Source organism: Chrysemys picta, chromosome 5, assembly GCF_011386835.1.
Source record: "Chrysemys picta bellii isolate R12L10 chromosome 5, ASM1138683v2, whole genome shotgun sequence".
NCBI lineage: Eukaryota > Metazoa > Chordata > Testudines > Emydidae > Chrysemys > Chrysemys picta.
The window spans coordinates 71,525,298-71,550,260 of NC_088795.1; the positions used below are offsets into that span (position 1 = coordinate 71,525,298).

Genomic DNA, 24,963 nt, shown 5'->3' on the forward strand with positions numbered 1-24,963 from the left:
TAGGATGCTGAAGAGGGAGTCCGAGGGCTCCCCCACCTCCTCGGCCTGAAGGTTGAGGCTTGATGTCACCCTTTTCAATAGTTCCTGATGGGCTTTAGAGTCCTCTTGCTGAACAGAGGGGGGAGGGGCTGTAATCACCTCATCAGAGGAAGGTGAGGAGGTGGGCGCAGTACTTTGCGTGTCTACCAGTACCGGAGGACCCACCACTTGGTCGCCCTCTGGGCACGGCACCAAAGATGCGCATTCCACCGACTCCTTTCTCAGAGGCTAGAACAGGGAGGCCGACGGCCGTTCCGAGGTTCTGGCCACCGAGCGAGCCCCCACCGGGGACTGCGTCAGGGGCCACGGGGCCCTTTGGAACCACGGTGCTGGCCACGGAGCCCAGTGCCACTGCACCTGCTGCGGCACCTGGGGAGGAGGCTGTTCAGCCTGACTGGCCTGTCCCATCGATCGACGACTACGAAGGGAGGCTGGGCTGGCGTACGACCTGCCGCTGTCCCTGGACCAGGAGAAGTGGCGGCATCGGGAACGGTGCCGACCACGAGACCGTGATCCCGATGTGGACGAATGGTACCACCGGTAGCAACTGCTCCGTGATCGGCTCCGGCAGGCGGATCTGTGACGGCGATCAATGCCCGGGACTGCAGGAGCAGTACCATGGCAGGGTCCTGAAGCGAGATGACCAACGGGAACGGCATCAAGGTTCATGTTGCGAATGACTACGGTAGCCCCTCGGAGACAAAGACCTTCGGTGTCATCTGTCTCAATGGGGCCTGCTCCTCGAAGCAGAGCGGTGCGTGGAGCCCCTGTCTGTCTGGGTTCCGACTACCTGGTGTGGGTTGACGGTGACCGGCGTGGACTACGCATGGGATGGTCACTGAGCAGCGAACAGCGTCGGGAACATTCCCTTGACTGCAAACGATACTGAGCCAGGGGCAACTGTGGAGATCCCAGTGGTGGCTTGCCTCTGGACCGCAGAGCCACTGTTGGCGGTACAGGCATGGACATAACATCCCGGGCCACTTGCAGGGCCTCCTGCATGGAGGGCATCCGGATATCTGTGGAAGTCTGCTCCGAATGGGCCAGGCTACTCCGCTCGACCTGAGTCGGAGGCCTAGAGGCTGATGGGAACTAAGGACTGCCCAACATGGGTCTAGCTTGTCCTGGGGTTTTGCTCTGGTGCCGCAGCGGAGAAGGCCTCTTCCTAGCCTTCAATGCCGACTCCATCAGAATAGCCCCGAGGCGAATGTCTCTTTCTCTCTTGGTCCAAGGCTTGAAAGACCTGCAAATCTTGCAGCGATCGCTGAGATGGGTTTCACCCAAACAGCGTAAAAAGTCCATGTACAAATCACTCACTGGCATCGGCCGCCTACAAGTGTAACACGACTTAAAACCTCAGGCACGGGGCATGTCCCGGCTTCGGCGCACTAAACTAAACTAATCTAACTACTTCAACTACAGGCACTACTACATTGAATGAACAAGAGTTCTGGAGGGAAGCTTCAGACAAGCTGGAGCAGAGCAGTTCTGAAGCACCTTCACTGGCGGCAAGAAGGAACTGAGGGTGGGGGGAGTGCGCAGCGTCCTTTATACTGCGCCATGGAGGCACCACTCCAGGGATTGCTAGGGGGGCTCCCCTATGGGTACTGCTAGAGGAAGAACTTCCGGCACCGGTGCACATGGCAAGTATGCACACCTATTGTGGAATACACATGAGCAATCACTCGAAGAAGTATGCAATCAGGCAGCAGCAGAAACAAAAACAAAAAAGTAAATGCAAATATAGTACGGTACTGTGTTAAACAAACAAACCAGTTTAAAAAAAGATTTGACAAGGTAAGGAAACTGTTTCGGTGCTTGTTTCATTTAAATTAAAATGGTTAAAAGCAACATTTTTCGTCTGCTTAGCAAAGTTTCAAAGCTTTATGAAGTTAATGTTCAGTTGTGAACTTTTGAAAGAACCACCATAACAACATTTTGTTCAGAGTTACAAACATTTCAGAATTACGAACACCCTCCATTCCTGAGGTGTTCGTAACTCTGAGATTCTACTATATTTAGAGATATGTGCTCTTCTGTTTGTTGGAAAAGGGTCATGGTTTTGTGATATAATTTTGTCCCCTTGGCTCCCTCTGTTCAGGCAAGCAGATATTTAAAACATATACTTTGCCTGTCACTTTATACAAGGTCACAGTCAATCAATGAAAGAAGCAGGAACAATATGGTAGAGTTCCACTTATTGCAGGCACCATTGCTTTGAATTTCATCATTTTTGTATACACAATGTAGTGTTTTACTTTTAGTTTTATTTTAAAGTGAAACTTGAATAGATTGAGTCTTCAAACAGCTGTTTGAAGGGGGGAGGGATAGCTCAGTGGTTTGAGCATTGGCCTGCTAAACCCAGGGTTGTGAGTTCAATCCTTGAGGGGGCCACTTAGGGATCTGGGGCAAAATCAGTACTTGGTCCTGCTAGTGAAGGCAGGGGGCTGGACTCGATGACCTTTCAAAGGTCCCTTCCAGTTCTAGGAGATAGGATATCTCCATTAAATTATGGCTTTGCCAGATGTATCCATCATTCTGGCCTCATGCCACACCATATTGCCAATTTTCTTCTCGAAACACAGTTTTATCCTCCTTCTACTTTTCAAATCCATTATTAAGATCACAAATTCCATTAAAATTTCATACACCAAATTTGGTTTTGTTCACAAAGTCCAGTGGTACCCCCTTCAAAACATATGGAACCTTTTAAAGACTAATCAGTGGAAAGGACAGTCTAACTAGCTTCCTAATTTTGTTCTGCCAGGATTTTGTTACACCCCTCCATACAAATGCAGTTGCTTTAGAAGAGGATGTACTCATTTAGAGGTACCTTCCTCCTCAGTCTAGTTCAACTTCTGCATTCTCTGAAGAGCCCAGTACATTATGGACATGTATTGTGTATTAACACAGACAATTTGCTTAGATGTGCCATCTGTTTGCCAGAAGCTGGGAATGAGCGACAGGAAATGGATCACTTGATGTTCTGTTCATTCCCTCTGGGGCACCTGGCATTAGCCACTGTCAGAAGACAGGATACTGGGCTGGACGGACCTTTGGTCTGACCCAGTAAGGTCGTTCTTATGTTCTTATCTACTGATCACACTGTATGTTTAAGTTTGAAAGTGCTGAATATGGAACAAGTAAACTTGCTAACAGAAAGAAATAGATCTGAACATCAAATGGATTAACCAGAAAAATATCTAAGTAATAATACCAAGCTCTTATGTAGTGCTTTTCCATCAACAGATCTCAAATGAAGAAGTAGAGGCACAGAGAATACTCTGAATAGTGACTATTAAAAATAGTTCAAGGGGCTCTGCAAACTTCACTTGTAAGTTACTGTATTCCTAAGACTGTCTACCACAAAATGAGGTTACTGAAACCATTCAAGCTGCAGCAAACTTAAGTAGCGTTCCAAACCAAACAACTGATAGTATTCTCCCAAATTCTGCAACATCTGCTTACAAAATAAGAAGAAATAAAACAAGGCATATATTTGGTTTACCTAAATGCAACTATTTCCTGTGTAGATGTGTGTCAATAAAACAGATGTAAATGAAAACCAACTATAATAGGATATTAGTGGACTAGTATTTTAAGTAGCTTAAGTAAGGTAAATCAAATTAGTTAATGAAAACAAACTTCTGGAATTATGTACCTTCATTATTACCACTCTTGTGCCCTCACCTGTCTAAATTTAGCTAATGGCTTCTTCTCATGAAATTTTTTAGATGCGTCACCAGATTTCTTGATCATTAAAGGCACTCCATATTTTGCAGCAGGTTTAGTAATTTTCTGAGCTGGCACAGCTGAAGCACAGATTTGTCCTTGAGCTGGTCTTTTTACTAAACAACAAAGGAAGAAATATGAATTGTTTGTCTCATAGTTAAACTTACATAACTGGTCTTCTTTGGATTTGTTGCAATGCTCTGTCTCAAGTTACCTGACCTGTTATCAAGACAAAAGTCGCAGACTACATTCAGAGTATTCATTTGAGAAAGGGGCACAACTTCACTCCAAGCCTTCCTCACTTTCATTAGACAACTACCAAAATAGCATCTTCTTCACAGTTGAGATACTTCCCCTCCCAAAAGTGAAAATCATCTCCTCTCCCCACAGAAGCACAGCAAGAGAAATTTCAAATACCCAAAACGCCCGGCCTAGGACACAAATGTGCTCCAGTAGTGTCTTTGCAAGTCTTCCTCTCCCGCTCCAGCAATTTAAGTTGTTTGAATAAATTAGATGCAACTGTATGAAGCCCATAGGATACTCATTTACACTGGTCTCTACAGTAGTTGGGCTTGCATGCAGGACCAATACTAGAATATATTTTAGAACATGTACTATTTTGCCAACAGTCAAAATATGCTTTGGTTGAGATATAATTTCTTTCAACATTTATTGCAACACTGTATAAAAGTCTTTTTAAAAAAAAAAAAAAAAAAAAAACCACAGAGTTGCGTCTGAAGAGGTCCAGATATCATCTCTTTTACCTACCAAACACATAGTTTAAGAGAGCTGTGTTTGCTATGTGTTTGGCGGGAAAAAGAGATGATCTTATCTAGGTCTCTTCAGACTCAAAAGTGCCCCTTAAACTCTACCAAGTTTAGAAATTTCGACTACACAAAGTAGTCTTTCGAGCAGAAAGAAATTTCTTACCTGCAGTTTCTCTCCTCATTCATAACAAATGGGTAATGCTTCTCTTCTATGGAATTCCTATAATTGTATTCCTGTCATTTATCAGATTACTAGGGTGGGCTAAAACAAGGACAGAGACTACTAACAGAATGAAAATCATCATGTACAAAAATTCTCATTCTGGTAAACAGCTTCTCCCCTCAAATCGTAACAAATGTCAAGTAGCAGATGTGATTCACAGAAGTTGTGAGGGAAGGAAAAAGCAAAAAATTTTAATTACTACAATAGAATAATAAGGAGAAATAGAAGTTTTCCCATATAAAGCAAAAGTCTCATAATTTAAGGAATTACTTAGGAACTCTGTAGCACCTTACTACCAAGTAATACCTTCACAGAGAAGCGGACACCTTCTTTGCAAGTCTTCCTTCGATGAGTCTCTTCCCACAATACCATTAGAAACATGTGGAAGGTCCTTAATTCCCTCTATGAATGGTCACCCAGATACCTGACATGCAAACTAGCACAGTATTTTAACATCTTGCCTAGAGCAACTTTGAAAGCTTAAGCCACTGGCATTTTGTATGGAACAGCATGAACAGGATACAAACGATGTGTGCTTACTTGAGATATCTTTAGAGCTCTAGGAATGACCATTTGTGTAACCTTCCCAAAGGAGTACTTAAGATTGGAACCAAATGATGGGAGAACTATTTCTCAAGAATTGTGTAAAGAAAAAAACACTTACCTTGTGCAGAAAGATTCCTGGAGCTAGAAAAATAACCTTATCATCATGATAACTACAGTGTTAATACATAGACAAAGCAACTAATTCCAAACCTGTCTTTTGGAGATAATGGTGACTAGATAAATCTGCACCTGGCTTTCCTAATCTGGCTAGTCTGATAAATTTTGACATCTGATACTAAGATGGGGAGTCCAATATACCTGTATAAAAAGCTCCTAGGGCTGGGTATTTGTTTTTTTGGGGTGACTGGTTGTATGAGAGAGATCACTTGATCATTGCCTGTTAGGTTCACTCCCTCTGGGGCACCTGGCATTGGCCACTGTCGGTAGACAGGATACTGGGCTAGATGGACCTTTGGTCTGACCCTGTACGGCCTTTCTTATGTTCTTATGTTATGTTATCTTTCTGCAGATGCAGCAGAGGTTCCTTGGCTGTTTATTGAGTACAAAAAGCTGGCCTTCTGGGCCTGTGAAGCATGATTTAACCTCTTACTTTATGTGGACTGCCTTAAAGGGCAGTAGATTCTTCTTTGCCTGGCACATGATTTTCATTGCCTCAGAGGAACTCTGATATCCACTTACTCCTAATCTAGACTAATTCTTAAGATAAAGGTAAACTTGGAGGCACTGCCATTGCTCCATCTCAAGCCAAGGGCAGTAGAGAAAGTACTGAGCGAGGGTTGGTCCCACAGTGCTATGTAACAGCCAGGGACGACACAAGATGGGGCCAGCGCATGTGCGAACCAACCAGGCACTGGTACTGAAATTCTCTGATCGCAGGGATGCAGATTCACCTGAAGTGGAGCATCCACAAGGACACTCCTCAAAGAAAAACTCCCATTTTAACTATATAATGAGAGTCAGAAGAGAAGTTTGTTGGACCCTAACTCTGGGATGCAGCCTAAGATCAAAGCTGCTACATCTCGGAGACCCTGCATGACCATACTATGCAGAAGCTGGAACCACAGACGATCCAATCCTAACTGGCCATTGGGAGAAGTCTGTTTTATGGGGAGCAATGAGCATCAGATCCTTTGCATGTGTATTCTGTTCATTAATTACTAATAAATATAGATTAAGGGTATTACTGTGTGAAGGCTCTTTCACAGGGAAAAGGTTCAGCTAACCCACAGAGGGCCACCAGGCCCGTGGAAGGGGGAGATGCCCTACATTGTTCTGGTAACAGTGTTGTACCAGAGAAATTAGAGGGTTAGACCCTCAATGCTGCAGTGATTCCTCTCATCTGGAGAGAGTGAGAGGGGAGCTGCAAGATGAAGTCAAGTCACTACTGCATAAAAACAAATAAAAATTGAAGTTTTAAGACAAAAAGCAATTGGGGGAAATACAATCACCAACTTGTTCTGCAAGAGGCAGAAACTCTGGGTCCTGAGTTGAAAGGCTCAGACCTGGAGCCTCCAAGCAACAACACTGGACCACCTCCAAAATTCACAAGTGTAAAGTATTACCAATTTGTTATGAATGAGGAGAGAACCTATGCAGCAGAAATACTGATTAATCTCTTGATTGATGTTCAATATTAGCAATCTGCTTACTTTTGAAAATAACGTGGCAAGAGTAAAATGTATCTTTAAAAGTAGAGGCTCATTTTTAGTTTAAATATTGAGGTTACACATACATGCTTTCCTAAAAATCTATCTATAGTTATTTCCAGGTTGTTTCTGATATCAGGTCAAAATAAATTCCATATCTGAACACAATCTATCCTACTGCAACTGAAGATAACTGCAGAGCACTAGTGCATATTTACCTGGTGCAACAGGGGCGTCAAACTTGTGGAACACTTTGTGACTGAATTCGTCTGCAATAAGCTAAACAAAAGGCAAAGTTATTTTACTACAATTTTTATGCATGCACCTGCAAAAGATTAAAGTGTTTCAAAAGTCTTCACTTTCCTTACATAAATGAGGGAAAACACACACACACGGATAAAGCCTTCTTAGAAAAAACATAGGGAATGCACGTGAAAGTAAAGGTTGTAATTCAACTTTATTTGCAAACTTTGGTCTTAACTCTGTTAAAACTTACATACATGCCTAACATTATATACTGTGAGATGGAATCAGGCAGCAGCAGAGACAAAGGAAAAAAACCCGCAAATACAGTACAGTCCTGTGTTAAACGTAAACTACTAAAATAAAACAAAACATTATGGGCATCTGTCTGCTTCCTTGTTGTTTATACAGGTCTTATCTTTTCAAGAAGGAAAAAAAAACCTGACTATACATTGGAAAACAGCTAAACTGATCATGCAAAGTGCTGTCAAATGCACAAATAAACTTACAAACTGAGAAAAATTATCCATTCAGATCTTTAGATATTAGTAATTACTAGTGTTGGTACAAGTTTTTCAGATTTTTTTTTTTTTAATTCGACATCCCTTCAGTTGATTTGCACAACTTCCAGTGAAAGAGTCCCATCATCCAGTCCCCTCACTAGACTCAGGAGGAAATACTGCCTTTAGAATATGGTAAATTACTGCTAATTAACTCATGGCTATTCAGACCCCCATTGAAAATTCCAAACCTATGCTGGCCTCAGGAAGCAAAGTCAGATCACAGGAACGAACAGGGTAACCCTTAAGCCAGTGTTAACATTAGACAGTTAAGCCCCTAAACAGTTCTTTAAAAAACTATTTACAATATTTGCTCCCAATGGGGATCTAACAACCCCATTTTAGCTCTAAAAGAAATTCCACGAGAATTTTCAACTCCTGTAAGAATGCAAGTTTAAAAAGTTCATTTGGAATTTCAATTTATATATGAATTAGATTTACACATCTCCAAAAATATATAAATAAATTAAATCAGTATTGTTTGCCATCTGCTATTCTTGTTAGTATTATATTAAAACAATATAAAGATTATCACCCAAACCGATCATGGAATTCCACAGGGACAGAGGCACGTTGAACAATTTCCTTAGACTTACTCCTATGTCCATTTAAACTAGGGGTCTCAAACTTAAATGACCAGGAGGGCCATGAGGACTAGTTCATTGGCCCGAGGGCTGCATCACTGACACCCCCCCTTTGCTGCCCCCGGCCCTGCCCCCACTCCACCCCTTCCATGAGGCCCTGCCCCGCCTCTTCCCACCCCTTCCCCGCCCCCATTCCAACCCCTTCCCCGAAGTCCCCACCCCAACTCTGCCCCCCTCCCTGCCCCCAGAGGGGGCAGGAGGGGTGTAGCGGGGGCTCAGGGCAGTGAGTTGAGGTGCAGGGTGTGGCAGGGGCTCAGGGCAGGGAGTTGGGGTGCAGGAGGGATGTGGGACTCAGGGCAGGGGATTGGGGTGCAGGCAGAGGGCTCAGGGCAGGGAGTTGGGGGGCGGGGTGCAGGAGGGCTTCAGGCTCTGGCGAAGCAGTTGGGACCATGTCCTTGCGGTCCCTGGGGGAGGGGGATGCAGGGCTCCGCACGCTGCTTGCCGCTCCTCCAGGTACCTCCCCCAAAGCTCCCATTGGCCGCGGTTCCCCGTTCCCGGCCAATCGGAGCTGCGGGGAGGCGGTGCCTGGAAACCAGGGCAACAAACGGAGCCCTCTGCTTCCCCCCTCCCCCCAGCCACAGGGACGTGATGCCAGCCGCTTCAGGGAGCAGCGCAGGGCTCGAGGGGGGCAATCCCATGGGTGTCGTTTTGCCCACCCCTGGCCTGTAGGTAGGCCGGGTGGGGCGGGCTGCTTGGCAGGCCGCAGGAAATAGCCCTGCGGGCCGCATGCAGCCCACGGGCCGCGTGTTTGAGACCCCTGATTTAAACATTCCTGGTTGCTTTAAAAACAAAAACGCCCCCCCCACCAAACCTGGTTAAGTCTTAAATAAATAGTCACAAAGCAGTTCATTTGCTACTAGTAGGTTACTGAATTCATTGTCAGTCCCATGTTATGGATAGCCACATGATTAGATAAATCAAAGATTAACTACAAGTTTAACTATACATTCACACAGGACATGATGCACTTAAATTAAACAACTGAATTACTGAAATTCAGGAACAGAAACAATACTTCAACATCTTGAAATGAAATTTGTTGGTAGTTCATTTTACTGATATAGTGAGTGTGACTGTTTGCTAAATATAGTAGTAACTATTTTCCCTCAAAATAGATACAAGTTCTTTACTTTCTATTGTAGTATTTTTGGAAGTAATTTCTCATGAGTATCTTATATTCTAAATTTGCATCTTAATATAATAAAAAGTGCACATGGCTGAATACTGCACAATAAATAAAAGGGGCAGAATTATTAAGCTATTTTAAAATAATTTCCATACCTGTGGTGTAAGAAATTTTTCCACCCGTTTGGCTATAAAGATTTTCTCCAATATGGAGTTGACTGATGGTCTATCCCTAGGATTCCTTTTAAATAATTGTGAAAGCAGATTACGTAAATCATAAGAATAATGCAGAGAAACAGGAGGAAAAGATCCAGAGATTATCTTCAGTACCAGGTTTTTCATGTTACCAGCTTCAAACTATAATTACCAGAAAGAGAGAAATTAGCATACATTAATATTTATATTGTCATACTGTCACAGCCACAAAGGACTTAATTTACATAAACATACCAAAATAAAAAATAACGGTACTTCTATTTAAATATTTGAAGGGCCCTTATCAAAAGATCTTTTAGATCTCAAATTTGCTCTGTATTGAGTAATCTGATGCTAAATACTTTAATGTTATACAATTCTGCCACACTAAAGAATAAGACTAATTTTTGGATTCTAAAAGTGTTTTGTGCTTTATGCTAGTTCTGTACCTACAGTTAACCAATAAAAATTGTTCCCAGAGCTGGGCAACAGTCAATGGTAATGCAAAACAATGTTTTGGAGTAAAATGCATATAGTTTGCTAGCCTCCTTCCTTTTAGTTCACAAGATTGTCAATCCTCTTATGAAAACTCCTCTAGGAACAAAATGATAGTAAAAGGTCTGTGTTCACTTAAGGCCAATCCTGAGAAGTGTTGAGATTTCAACATGAGCTGTAGGTACTCTGGCACCTCTCTGGAATTCACTCTAATCAACAATACTAATTAGACCCCAGGTTTGGAAGCAAACTATGATGAACAACTGTTAAAAAGGGACATCACTTGAAATCCAGTCTATTAAATTATATATGCACACCGTATATACTCGATCACAAGCCAGTTCGTTTATAAGCCAACTACCTTCCCCTCCCCCCCCAAGATGGATAAGTAAAAATGGAAAATTTTTATGACCTGTTCATAAGCTGACCCTATAATTCAGAGGTCAGCAAACTTTGGCTCCCGGGCCATTACCTCGAGCATCCGCAGGCATGGAGGTAAACCTAAGTAAAGTGTCCCGGCATGCCAGCTGCTTACCCTGATGGGCCAGGACAGCAACTGGTGGGGAAATTTTTCGGGGGAGAGAAGCTGGGGGTTAGGGGAGTAACCCCTGTGACCACCCCCCACATGACCCCATCCCTAGCCCAGGACCCCCACACTCTCCCCATCCCATCCCTTCCCACCTTACCTGGGGAGGGCCAGGGGAGGATGTCTCTGGCCTGGCTGGAGCTGCTCTGGTGGGCCAGACCGGGCGGCGCGGCCGCAGCATGTTCCAGCGGGCTGGGCTGGGGAGCTCAGCTGCAGTGTGCTCTGGTGGGCCAGGTGGTGCAGCCACAGCCTGCTCTGGGGGGCGGGGCCGAGCGGCACAGCTGCAGCCTGCCAGCCCCAGAGCTGCAGTTGCTTCGGAGGTGGGGGGAGAGCAGCGTGGCCAGAAGCGGAAAGACTCTGGCCCCGCCTCTTCCCTTCTGGTCATGCTGCCTCTCCTTGCTCCCTCTGTTGTGGGGAGGGGCTGTGTCCCACCTCTCCCTCTCTATACCCATTCATAAGCCGACCCCCTTCTCTGGTGCTTCCCTTTTTTACTAAAAAAATTCAGCTAATGAACGAGTATATACGGTAAATACTTTCCAGTACCACATCTGCCTCTGAAGCCCCTTTCCAAATTTTGTCATTTTACAATTATATTTTCCTATTTTTAAAAATGTCTCTCTCTCTACTGTTGTCATGTCAGTGACCCACCAAACAGGGAAAACTGATTGACTAGACATGGGAAACAGTGACTGATTACACAAGCTAACTGAAAAATATTTTTCCTCTAATCTTTCTGTTACAGTAATTTTAGATAAACAATTTCAGACAGAAGTGTGATTTTTTAATGACAATACCGAAACAAAATCAAACATATTAATTTCAATTTTATCTAAAATAAAGGGGTGAAGTGGAATGGGAAGGTAAGGAAAAGAGCAATATACACTAACAGGAAAAGGATAGTCTGCAAAAAAGATACTGCTCTTTAGAGGCTTGGCAAGGTATAATATTAAAAAAAACAAAAACAAAAAACTAGGAAACAGAAGACACTTGTCTGTCCTTTGTACCATTTCTGCATGCTAAAAAGGAAGCTCATTAATGCTACTGCACCAGAGATACAGACTGAATTCACCAATAACTAATTAAATGTAAAGTTCACAATATTGCTAGGAAAGGAACGTTACACTTTGCTTAATGCACTTTTGCTATCATACTTGCTACTTTTGTTACTAAAAACAGTTTACTGAAAGGAATGGTAAAAAAATGTGTTGCTAAATATACTGCACAGATGTGCAGGACAGCAGTCAAACAAAAAAAGTGAGGCAGGTTGGCCAACAAAGATCAGCAGTAATGTGGGGGAGAGGTGGTTACAATAGTAACGTTAATTTCAAAAGTAATCACATACCATGATAAGCCCTGCATCAGCTCAAATACAATATATCAGTATGAAATTTGGCAATGGACAAAATAATGAAAGAGGTATGTTTGTAAAACAGAGTAATAATTCCAAAGTATTTTAAAGTTTTACTTACTGCATGTTTAAGTGTGCACATTTCATAGAGAACACAACCAAGAGCCCATATGTCACTAAACAAAGAGAACAGACCTGAAAAATTAGTTTTTACTCCAAAAATACCAAATTATCTAAAATAGTGATCCTGTGGTGCGCGAGCCACAAGTGGCTCTCTAAGGCGTCTCCTGCGACTCTTTGCAGCACAAAATATAAAGACCATTGTGTGATTTAATTATTAACCAAATCAGAATGTTTTTACTATCTTATTAACCAATCAAGTTATCAACTTGCACTAAGTTATTAATATTTGCCATGAGAATACATACACACATATATATTATAAAAAAACCTAAATATTTCCCTTGTCATACTGTTTAAATCTGAATAGTACTATAGTAAATGAAACAACGAATTCATGCTACTATGGCTCTTCTGGGGGTAATGTTGATCCCAAATTTGGCTCCTGAACCACTGAGGTCTGAGTATCACTGCTCTAGATGTATGTTCTTGAAACCAAGTGATAGAAATTAAGCATTTGTGCATTTTGCAAGATGTACTAGCTTCCTATCTATTTAAAAAACAAATGTGTGTCTCTTCCAAACAAAGACAGCACCAGATATTTCGGCTCCAGATTCTCTTTATGTAGGAGTCAATACCACACTTATCACCATGATATCTGATTTAGACAAATTGGATAAGTGAATGGTGGGAGAAATCTTTTTTTAAGAGATGCAAGTACCACAGATTTTATGTCCTACACAATTGGAAATTTCTAAAGTATTTAAATACACCTCTACCCGGATAGAACGCTGTCCTCGGGAGCCAAAAAAATCTTAACGCGTTATAGGTGAAACTGCGTTATATCGATCTTGCTTTGATCCGCCAGAGTGCGCAGCCCCACTCCCCCAAGCGCTGCTTTACCACGTTATATCCGAATTCATGTTATATCGGGGTAGAGGTGTATTTTAAAAGTACTGTGGGCTTTTTCCTTTTTTTTTTAATTTCAGTTATTTAGACAGTTTTAAAAGCTACTGCTTCTAACAGTGGTGGCATGAGAAAATGGCCTCCATGGAATAAGACAGCACTACAATGGACCCAATCTAGTAACTATCAGTGAGCTACAGCACAGACCCTCATATGTTTAATGAAGTCAGTTATTGTGCTTGCGCATTCACTCAACAGATTTTTCCAACCCATGTAGTAAAGTGCACAGCATGCTGGAGATCAAGACTGAACTCTTTACTATTGCATGAACAGAATAGCTCTACATTTCTAAACAAAATAAATCAAAATGAAAAAAGTCAATTATTAAGTCAAATGTTTTACAGTACCTTTTATTGTTGTAAGGTTTGTTCTGACAGATTTCAGGTGACAAATAGTATGGTGTTCCTATGCAAGTGCGAGCCAGCTCTACAGTACTAGAATAAAAAAGGAAAACTAAAAATGAACGTTAACTTACATAAATTACGTGGTCATGTAGCATCCATTTTTGCTAGATTGATTTACTCATATTAATGTATATAGAGCAGCACTGAATGAGTGTTACCTGTTAAGAACTCTAGCTATTCCAAAGTCTCCCAGTTGTATTGTTCCATCTTTGGTTAAAAATATATTCTAAAGACAGGAGGGGGAGAGGGGGAGAGAAGTCAGTTACAACTCAAGTGCAAGAACCAAAGTATTTAGTTGTACAAAAAAGTTACACATGGAAATGTAAAAAAAATAAAAATTGACATCTTTGACTATTACTTGACTGGGGGGAGAGGGGAGGGTGTAGGTGGTTTGAAGGGATGCCTAATATTAAGCATCCGCTTCACTGTATCACCAAAGAGAGTCAAGACATTTCAGTTCTATATACTGTACTCTCCAAATACAGTCACATCAGGGGATAAGCAAATGTCTTTTAGACCTTGTCTACACTGACATGCTAAATCGGCCTCACTGCATTCAATGCAGCGGTGTCAGTTTAGCAGGTCTGGTGAAGAAGCAGTAGGTTGATGGCAGAGCGCTCTCCTGTTGACTTCAGTACTCCACCTCCTTGAGAGGCGGAAACTAAGTCAGTGGGAAAGTATCACCCGCTGACAAAGCATAGCGTAGACACCGAGGTGATTTTTTCCACACCCCTGAGCAATATAAATTGACTTAAGTGGCAGCGTAGACCAGGCCTCAGTCTTTTCATGACCAATGTTTTCATCCTTGTAATCCTTTCCCTTCTCTGCCTGCTCTGTTCTTGTAAGCAGGCACTTCTAGAAATATACAGGTATCCTGCTCTGAAAGATTCAGAAAGCAGGAATCTGATAAAATTTCAGTAAACCTCTAGCCCGATATAAAGCGACCTGATATAACATGAATTCGGATACAACGTGGTAAAGCAGCACTCCAGGGGGATGGGGGGGGGGGGGGGGAGAGCGGGGGCCTGCGCGCTCTGACGGATCAAAACAAGTTCGATATAACGCGGTAAGATTTTTTGGCTCCCGAGGACAGCGTTATAACGGGGTAGAGGTGTATTTACCAGCATAAACTGGCAGAGAGCAGGGAGAGACAATAAAATATACATGCATATTGTGTTGGTGGTGGTTTGTAACCCATAGTAGACTAGACTTTAAAGATGTTTCAGTCTTAAATTTTTTAGAGCCTATATACCTAATATTTATTTAAAAAAACAAAGACAAAAACAAAAAGAAACCTGTATTAAGATCCCATCTATACAAATAGAAGCCATGTAGTAACTGTGTCCCATTGCAGCTCTATTTGTAGAGCAGAAGAACCCACACAACCCAAGCTTGAAAGTCTTCCTAATAGCTCTTTTTCTTGATTGTAAAAAAACAATGTCATAAATAACTCAAAGCTAAAATCCAGTCCCAAAAATCTTCATTGAGCAGGTGCTACTGGTTATCTTAGAATTTAATATAAAATTCCAGAATGAAACTATTTTTTTAACAAGTTATGTAACTAGGGATTTAGCCAAACTGTACTTAACTACCACAGGATTGTTTTAGACTTTAAAATATATTTTTTATTAGCTTGTGTTCCATCTAAGTGGCATTCTGTTTGTGTTCATTTTTGCAGCACATCTTGTGCAGCAGACAACAGGGTCTGATTCAAGGCCCACTGAAGTCAATGGGAGTTGGGTAGTTTTACATAAGACCAGGTTATTTCCCCTACCTGGTTGGGAGATAACAATCAATCAATAAAATAAAGTATAATAACTCTACTGTAATTCAACTTGAAAATACCATCCAGCATACCTGTGACTTTATATCTCGATGCAAAATTTTTCTGTCATGTACATGTTTTAGTGCTAAACAAATCTGTACGAACCAATCCATGATCTAAAAATAACAGAGAAAGGTAGAGTTAGTGTTCTATATTTATTTATACACCCACATGCAGTTTTCAAGTCAAGGATTAACCTTACTCAAATTTTACTGATCTAGACCATTTACAATCTTTAAAAGTTATGATAAAGCTGTGTGTATACATATAATTGGGTTATAATTTTTTTAGAACATGGCCTTTCATCCTTAAAATTCTATTTTTGTGGGAATACCTCTCAGTTACATCAACACAGCATCTCAACGTCAGACCAAAATAAATAATAATAATAATAATAAAAAAAAAAGTGTCCTTATAGTCCATTAAGAAATTAAACAAAAAAAGACTAAAGTTCTCCTACTAGCATCTATACTTTTATCAATTTTATATTATGCTATTCTTCACTTTTATATAAAAAAAATCTGATCTTAATTACAGAAATGACAAAACAGCATAAAATTAGGAGACTGATTCCAAGCAAGCCAAACTGAGTTTGATAGTTCTCATTTCATGGCTTTTCCGATTTTAACAAAAAAGGTAAACTTTTCCATCCTTAAAAAAAATTAAAAGTACTGTAGTTAAGCACTTCATCTTTTCAAATTACCAATACACACAGACATCAGTATTGTGCTATAATTCTGTTATCACTTTTACCTCGACATTTAGCATCTCTACTAGTAGTAGTCCTAATTAACTGGTAAGGATTTAGAACAGGGGTCCGCAACCTTTCAGAAGTGGTGTGCCGAGTCTTCATTTATTCACTCTAATTTAAGGTTTCGCGTGCCAGTAATACATGTTAACGTTTTTAGAAGGTCTCTTTCTATAAGTCTATAATATATAACTAAACTATTGTTGTATGTCAAGTTTTTAAAATGTTTAAAAAGCTTCATTTAAAATTAAAATAAAATGCAGAGCCCCCCGGACCAGTGGCCAGGACCCAGGCAGTGTGAGTGCCACTGAAAATCAGCTCATGTGCCGCCTTTGACACGCATGCCATAGGTTGCCTACCCCTGATTTAGAAGATAAATTAAAAAGTGTTTTTCTTTCTCATCTCTGCCTCTCTCTATACTGCCAGCAAAAGCCCAATGTACTCCCAACCCTTGCCAGCCAAGAGTATTGCCAGATTCTCTTCTCTGCTTATTTGTAGCATGAAGACAAAATCCTCAGAGACTTCACAACTCCTTGACTAACGTCCCAGCGTATGACCACAAGAAGAAAAAGATCCTGTTTACACATTTCCAAGACTGAAATTTTCCATTTTGAAGAACTTTCGAGTTAATGGATTTAATATGATGTAAACCTTAAAGTTTGGTTTTGTATCCCTGATTTAATTAAAGTAACAAAATGCGTATCAGAAGCCCAACATCATAATACCAGTCAAAAAAAAAAATCTTAATATGTAAGAGAAAATCTTGAGCCATAAAATCCAACAGGTTTAATGTTTGATTCACCTAAATTGTCTCCTTTATTGTAGTTCCATTAACGCATTTGGTCTATGTTCCAAGTAGTATGAATTCTTAGCATTCTATAGCTGTACCAGTCAGGCTTTTATCTATATTAAAATAACCATATCCACCAAGCTGATCCAAAAGTACTCAATTTAAGTTTTCTTCTGCTCAGAAACTGTATAATGTAAATTACAGCCCAAAATTCCCACTACCTGGTCTTCTGAGAACAAGATCCCTTTCTGAGCATTTATTCGTCTAAACAGGTCCCCTCCTTCACAGTAATCCATCACTATATAGAGAGAGCCATTTTCTGTAAAAACAAGAGATACAATATTTCATGGCAAATATAGATGTAAAAGCTTTCTGAAAATCTTAACATATGAATTTTGTTTTGTGTAGGTTATAGCGAAGACACAATAAGTCCAAAGACTAAATCTACAAGTGAAGAAACAGTTATAAATTATTTATTTGCCAAGCTTCAGGCAAACTGCTTATATTGCAGTTTCCATTTTTGGCACTGATGATTCAGTAGGTGGCATTCTTCCCTCCATATCACATAAACCAACACTTCAATATGATGTTAGGGGCCACTGGGCCATCCCAGTGTGTCCTTCCATTTCAGTGATGGGTAGAAGAATAAAAATAAAATAAAAAATTCATGTATGGAGATAATTCTTCAAGAGGCTTGAGACCTATAAAATGCAATGCTTTACAAACATTCACACCCTCTACAATTACAGAATTATGACATACAATAAAATGTCATGCTTATGACCCTGATGCAGTACTTAAGTTAATGTACAATAAAAAAGATTAAAGAAGCAGGAAGGTATTAGGCCAGAAATTACAAGCATAGTCAAAATTTTCTAATACTTCATGAATGCTTAGCCAAAAGCGCCATTAAAGTTTTCTACTCCATGTAACAATGATACCCACAAATTTGGCATAAAACATCAAAGTATTGCAAGCACATATCTAGATTACCAATAGTTTTAAAAACATTCCAAGATGGAAGAGTTTAAGCAATATCGGATTTCATTTAAATTTCTTTAAAGTTCATTTGAATTTACAGTCTCCTATCCCAAGGGCTAGGCTCAATATAAACTATTATAATCATTTAGGGTCTGATGCTGAAAAGAAATGGGAGTTACCACCACTGTGCAGAATGGTCCCTTAAATAAATTGTTTGATTCCCTCAAATCAGTTCAGTATGTGTAATCAAGATGTTTCAACTAGAAAGATGTAGTACAGTGTCTTGTTACTGTGGATTAAATAATTACTTCATGGATGACCACACAATCTGTTTTCTTAGTACTGCTATAAAAGACTGCAGAAATGTTATCTTATAAACAGAATACCTCAAGTTATCTTCCTAAATGAGATTCAATAAAGACAAGTACTACACTTATGAAAAATCAAATGCACAACTACAAAATGGCGAATAACTCGGTAGGCAGTCGTATTGCAGGAAAAGATCTGGTGTTACAGAAGGATCACAATTCTGTGGCCAGGGGCTCCATGCACTGCCGCCGTCCCGAGCACAGGCTTCGCAACCCCCATTGGCCAGGAACTGCAGACAATGGGAGCTGTGGGGGCGGCGTCTGCAGGTGAAGGCAGCACGCAGAGCTGCCTGGCCACGCCTACGCTTAGGAACTGAGGGAGGGACATGTCGCCACTTCTGGGGAGCCCCTTGAGGTAAACGCTGTCCAGAACCTTCACCCCTCCCACAGCCCAACCCCCTGCCCAGCCCTGAGCCCCCTCCCACACCCACTCTGCTAGCAGCAGCAGGAGTTTGGAAGACATGGTGGCCCGAGACTGCCCGAGCAGCAGCCGGTGTGACTGGCCCAGGGGCTGCCCGAGCTGCTCAGGCGGCCCCTGGGCCAGCCGCACCAGCCACTGTAGAAGTCACAGAGGTCCCAGAAAGTCACAGAATCCGTGACCTCTGTGACAAACACACAGCCTTATTCATAAGTGCTGTGCATTTTACCAAAGTGATAATTTAAGGTAAAACTGGTAAATTAGGTTACACTGTTCCTCTGGGAGCAGGGGATCTGGGATTTCTGCAAGTAGCCAGTGTTGGGCAGGACATAACAGGGGAATGCTTCCAAGGGACTCAGATGCACTTCTTGTAAACCTGCAAGGCAAAGAAAGGGCTAGCATAGCCTGGAGGAGAGTGCTTGAGTAACTGATAGGATGGTTGTGTTAGCAGGCCAACACCAGCCACCACAGGCAATATTCCCTCTTGCTAGACGCAAGGGTAACAAGATGATACTGTACTGGGTACCAAGAGATCTCTCAAACTTGTATTAACAGGAGGGTCGTGCATAAGAAATGGGAGGTACTGTAATTGTCCCACTCTACTCAGCACTGATGAAGCCTCATCTGCAGTACTGTGTCTAGTTCCAGGTGCCACACTTTAAGAAGGATGTTCACACACTGTAGAGAGTCAAGAGAAGAGCAATAAAAGTGACAAGAGGTTTAGAAAAAAAAAAAAAAGACCTATGAGGAAGGTTAAAGAACTGGCCATGTTTAGTCTTGAGAAATGAAGACTGAGGAGCGGACCTGATAACACCGTCTTCAGATATGCCAAGGGCTGTTACAATGAAGACAGTGATCAATTGTTCTCCATGTCCACTGAAGGTAGGACAAGAAGCAATCAGCTTAAATCTGCACAAAGGGAGATTTAGGTCAAATATTATGAAACACACTAACTAGGACAAGTTAAGCACTAGAAAAGACTTCCTAGGGAGGTTGTGGAATTCCCATCATTGGAGGTTTTTAAGAACAGGTTAGAACATCTGTCAGAGATGATGTAGGTATACTTGGTCCTGTCACAACACAGGGGGCTGGACTAGATGACCTCTTAAGGTCCCTTCCAGCCCTACGTTTCAATGAAGTTATTGTTGCATGGAATTGTACATTTACAGTTACAAAATAAATGAATATAGAAAGCAAACAATCACAAGGAATGTGTGATTATTCTGTTTAAATCATAGGGGAACCCCAGATGTGCATATAGGTTACGTTCATATTTTCAGCTGCTTTCAAACACTGTTTCACAATAGCATGTTTGGCTCCTTATCTGGACTGCTTATTCCTGTGATACCCATTGTGGCAGTGCTCTAAAACAGCTTATCACCAACACCTTCAATCTTTTCAAGCCAGTTGATATTCACGTCTTCCCTGAGGATCCTTGGTTTTGAAAGTAATTCCCACCCCAAGTCAATCAAAAGCCATCAAGGCAAGCTACATGCTTCATGCATCTTTCAAGCTCGGTGGTGATGGTATAGGGTAGCTTACTGTCCTGAGGACTGATGGATTTCTTGTAGGCAGAGGTCAGTCAGTTGGGTCAGTCATATTTGACTTTAGTTTGAGTACAACCATGTAGAGCTTAGGATAGATATACATATTGGAAGAAAAAAATCTGGTTGGACCTTCCCAGCAGGAACAAGAACTCATGGACTTTTCACTTACATTAAACCTCATCCAAAAACAAATGTTTAGACATGTAAAGGGAAGGACCTGAAACAAACATATGGCCGGTGGTGGTGTTTTGGTTTGGTTATTTTTGGGAAGCAGTGGCTTACAAAAGTACAGACCAGAAGGAACTGAGAGAGACAGTTAAGGAGATGAGGGGAAAATATTGGGAAGATTTGTTTTTCAAATCATGTATAATTTTAAAAAAATGACAACCACTTATATTTTTATATTGCTGTACATTCACTAGTTCAGGTTCCATTATGTAGTTTTGAATCTTACCTTCAAATGATTCCCGATACAGGACAATATTTGGATGTTTCATGTTTGCCAACACAGCAACTTCTCGCCTTGATTCTTCTCTCTCTTTATTGGACATCTTAAAAAAGAAAAAAAAAAAAAAAAAAGGACACTTTTCTTGAGAGCAGGACTATAAAAAAAACCCAACATACTGATACTTAATAATATCACTCACCTTACAGATGTTTATCTCCTTAATAACATACTGTCTGCTATTTTCTTTAGCTTTGACGAGAATTGCTTTTCCAAAGGATCCTTCACCAATCTTCTGCACCTTAATATATTTCTCCATGGTTCTTTTTCTAAGGCATCCTTACACAAGGGTTGGGCAAAAAACAGAGCATACTCGGTTAACTGAATAATAAAGTTTAGTGTCTGCCAGATCAAGTTATGCATTTCACTTTAGTTTCCAATTCGTCTCTCCAATTCCATAAGAAACTTGATTTCTCCTCTGCAAGTCAGTGAATCCAAATCTCAACTTCTCACCCACACCACTTGAATGGTCAAGAAAGGGGACTATATTGCCATACACAGTTCAGCTCTTTCATCTTGATGAAATGCAGGTAGACAGTCAGAAAATACCAAATAAAGTGAGTCCATTCAGACTCCAAGTAAAGTCAGTATTCAGTGCCATACTTTTTGCTTCAGCTAGCAGGTGAGCAGCACTTAGATCTACAACACTTAGCTTCCTTTACCTCTCCCTTAATATTATTGGGGAAGATCACTTCAGGAAGAGAGTGGGAATACTTAAATACATTTTATTAAAAAGCACCAGAATGCCTATGCTGGAAATTAGGCAAAATTATTTAGCTATAAACTGGCACTGGGCCTTGAAGTTTAGCCTGTCTTCACTTCCATCAAAACCTTCCAGAAGACTTGTGTGAAGTTTTTAATCACTTATCCTCTTTAAAAAGACATGTGACATTTATGTACTTTTCAAATCTTCACCACTTTGTTATATAGTCATCTTATGGTCTCCTAGTGCAATATGTGTTTGCTGTCCAAATAGACAGATAATACAGTGCAAACTCCTTTGAGACCACGACTGGATTTTCCTCCAACACTCAGACAAAAAAACGTGTTAAACATTCTTTTAATGTGTACTTTTGTATATGTGGAAAAGTGAAGCCCTCAAAAAAGTTTGGAAATAGAAAAGTTAAGATTGTCTACAAATTCTCAACTCTGCTTCCTATGAATACATGCATTGCAACATACTCTATTATATTATATTATATTATATAGAGCTGCCTGGTTCCGTATATAAGCTGGGTGCCATGCAACTGTGAAAATAGAATGAATTATATTGTAGAAGTAGAATGAATTAAAGAAATGCTGTATGTTCCTTTAAGCAGGAATGAGGAACGTTGAGATAAAGGAAGAGGAACATTAAGGTATTGAAAAATGGATCCACTTAAACTGATGGTGGGATATTAACAGGAGATTGGTGAGAGTTAATAAGGACATGAGATATGTGTCTAGCCCCAGGTAAACTTATCAGTTCTGCTCCCTTTGTAATCTTGTTAATTTCGCGCCCTTTTATCTGTATAAATAAGGTGGTTTGAGCCTTGTATGGCGCTCACATTTTCTGGGTGTATTAGCAGAGCACTTTTGCTAATAAACAGAGTGGTCTGACAAATTGTGAGTCCTGAGTCTGACTTTGACACAACACATGAGGCAGCTGTTCAATATTATTTTCCAGTGTTCACAGAATGTAGCCCTGCTTCATTCACTGCACACTCCTGTCTCACTACCCTTATTGTCCACTCTGTGGAAGACTCAACTGTACACTTAGGGCTGGTCCACACTAACCCCCCATTTCGAACTAAGATACGCAACTTCAGCTACGTTATTCACCTAGCTGAAGTCAAAACTATCTTAGTTCGAACTTACCGCGGGTCCACACGCGGCAGGCAGGCTCCCCCGTCGACTCCACATACTCCTCTCGCCGAGCAGGAGTACCAGCATCGACAGCGAGCACTTCCGGGATCGATCCAGGATCAATTTATCGCGTCTAGACAAGACGCGATAAATCGATCCCAGAAGATCGATTGCTTACCGCCGGACCCAGAGGTAAGTATAGACGTGCCCTTAGTAACACCACAGTAAACGCAAACTGATTTAGGCTAAAATTAAGGTACAGATCCACAAGACCCAGGTCTAATTCACTATGTAGCCCTATCTTACACACTGTGCAAATCAGAAGTCAATGACAAGTGTCTTATTACTAGTTTATTGAAAAAATTCTAACACAAATTTTTATATATATTGTTTCATCAACAAAATGTAGTGACTTTACATTTTTAATTTCAGGACTGAAGTTGAAATCCTGAAGTCAACAGTAATTTTGTTTTTACTTCAGAGCAAGGAGTTCACCAAAAGCCTCCATTATGACTAAATCTTTGAGAAAAGAGAAATGTACACATAGCACATGACAGTCCCACCCTAAGTCTTTTACCAAGTTCACCTAGAACTTGTACATTAACAGTATTCAAGACAAAGAGTGAAAAGTTGATGTGTTAGAATCCATGTTTTTTTAAATCAAAATAGTACTTACCAATGTTCATCAGCAGCTCTTAAAATGCTCTGCAAAAAAATATATACCGGTAATTAGATAAATTTTTAAAGAATGGAACAGAGATGTGTCAAGAGATTAAATAACTAACCCAAGGTCAAAAAGCAAGTTAGTACTGGAGCTAGGAACAGAACTCACGTCACCTGATCTCCAAGTCCTATGCCCTACCTAATGCTACCTCACAAAAGTTAAGATCAAACAGTGGAACAAACAAACCTAACTTTGTGTCACTCTTCAGAACTGCAGTACGTAAAAAAAAAAAAAAAGGCTTAGTTTTATATGTTTATTGTCTCTTGTTAACTCTATATCAAATTTGCACAGTTCACAAGTAAGGAAATAATCTATTAACTGCCAGGCCTGCACTCAACTTTAGGCTCCAAAAGTCAGTTCTCATTTTCTCTCCCATATAATCACCAGTAATAAAGATTTTGCAGGCCAAATTAGCATGACTTGGCTTACAGACTCTTCACTTACCATTATATATAAAGAAGAGGAGAACCCAGTTTGAAAGATAATCTTAGGCTGAGAAATGGAGACAGAAAGGAGATAGACCAGGGGTGGGCAAACCACAGCCCACGGGCAGGAGCCGTTTTAAGCTGGCCTACTCCCACCGGAGGCCACACCATGTGGTTCAGCCCCACTCCTGCCAGGGCACTGGGTCAGGGGCCGCACCATGCAGCTCCTGAAAGCCACGGCGTGGCCCCGCTCCGGCTCCTACATGCTCCAATGGGAGCTGCAGGGGTGGTGCCTGCGGATGGGGCAGGGTGCAGAACTGCCTGGCCACGCCTCCACATAGGAGCCAGAGAAGGGACATGCCACTGCTTCCACGAGCCACTTGAGGTAAGCGCCGCTCAGAGCCTGCACCCCCCGAGCCTCTCCCCATGCCCCAACCCCACTCTCCAAACCCCTCGATCCCAGCCCGGAGCACTCTCCTGCATCCCAAACCTCTCATCCCCAGCCCCAATCCAGAGCCCACATCCCCTCCTGCACCCCAATTTTGTAACCATTCATGGCCCACCATACAATTTCTATTCCCTGATGTGGCCCTCGGGCCAAAAAGTTTGCCCACCCCTGAGATAGACTAAAATAACTCAGAAGGGTAGTAAGAACATTTGATCAAACTCAAGCAGTCAGACAAACTAGCCAGAGTTACTAAAGGGAAGTAACTGAGATCTACCAACTGAGGGTATGTCTACACTACCCGCCGGATTAGCGGGCAGCGATCGATCCAGCGCGAGTCGATTTAGCGCATCTAGTCTAGACGTGATAAAACGACCCCCAAGCACTCTCCTGTCGACTCCTGTACTCCACTGCCGTGTGAGGTTCAGGCGGAGTGGACGGTAGCAGTCGACTCACCGCAGTGAAGACACCATGGTAAGTCAATCTAAGTACATTGACATCAGCTATGTTATTCACGTAGCTGAAGTTGTGTAACTTAGATCGATTCCCCTCATGTAGACCAGGCCTAAGCGTGGTCAGATTAAGAGAAAGGAGACCCACCTAGGGCTGGGAAAGAGAAAAATGTATAACAGAAAGAGGAACCGGTTCAAACTCAGAATTTTCTTCTTAGGTACTACTTGCA

The 24,963-nt window shown here is 41.4% G+C and overlaps 1 protein-coding gene across 14 annotated transcripts in view; it reads right to left on the reverse strand.

Moving 5' to 3' along the window:
* NEK1 (NIMA related kinase 1) overlaps nucleotides 1-24,963 on the reverse strand; it is a 142,206-nt gene that overhangs the window by 111,265 nt on the left and 5,978 nt on the right. For 12 of the 14 annotated variants that reach the window (XR_010601405.1, XR_010601404.1, XR_010601406.1 and 9 more), the window contains exons 2-12: nucleotides 23,364-23,392; nucleotides 20,985-21,121; nucleotides 20,792-20,888; nucleotides 17,245-17,342; nucleotides 15,518-15,601; nucleotides 13,819-13,886; nucleotides 13,604-13,690; nucleotides 12,292-12,346; nucleotides 9,703-9,903; nucleotides 7,193-7,253; nucleotides 3,730-3,887 (exon numbers count right to left, since the gene is read on the reverse strand). Coding sequence is in view for 10 of the 14 variants with exons in the window: in XM_065596545.1 (XP_065452617.1) it covers nucleotides 3,730-3,887; nucleotides 7,193-7,253; nucleotides 9,703-9,903; nucleotides 12,292-12,346; nucleotides 13,604-13,690; nucleotides 13,819-13,886; nucleotides 15,518-15,601; nucleotides 17,245-17,342; nucleotides 20,792-20,888; nucleotides 20,985-21,121; nucleotides 23,364-23,373 (1,056 nt within the window). In the remaining 4 variants the exon portion in view is untranslated. The remainder of the gene's footprint in view (nucleotides 1-3,729; nucleotides 3,888-7,192; nucleotides 7,254-9,702; nucleotides 9,904-12,291; nucleotides 12,347-13,603; nucleotides 13,691-13,818; nucleotides 13,887-15,517; nucleotides 15,602-17,244; nucleotides 17,343-20,791; nucleotides 20,889-20,984; nucleotides 21,122-23,363; nucleotides 23,393-24,963) is intronic. The other 2 variants (XM_065596547.1, XM_065596546.1) reach the window with 1 other exon arrangement.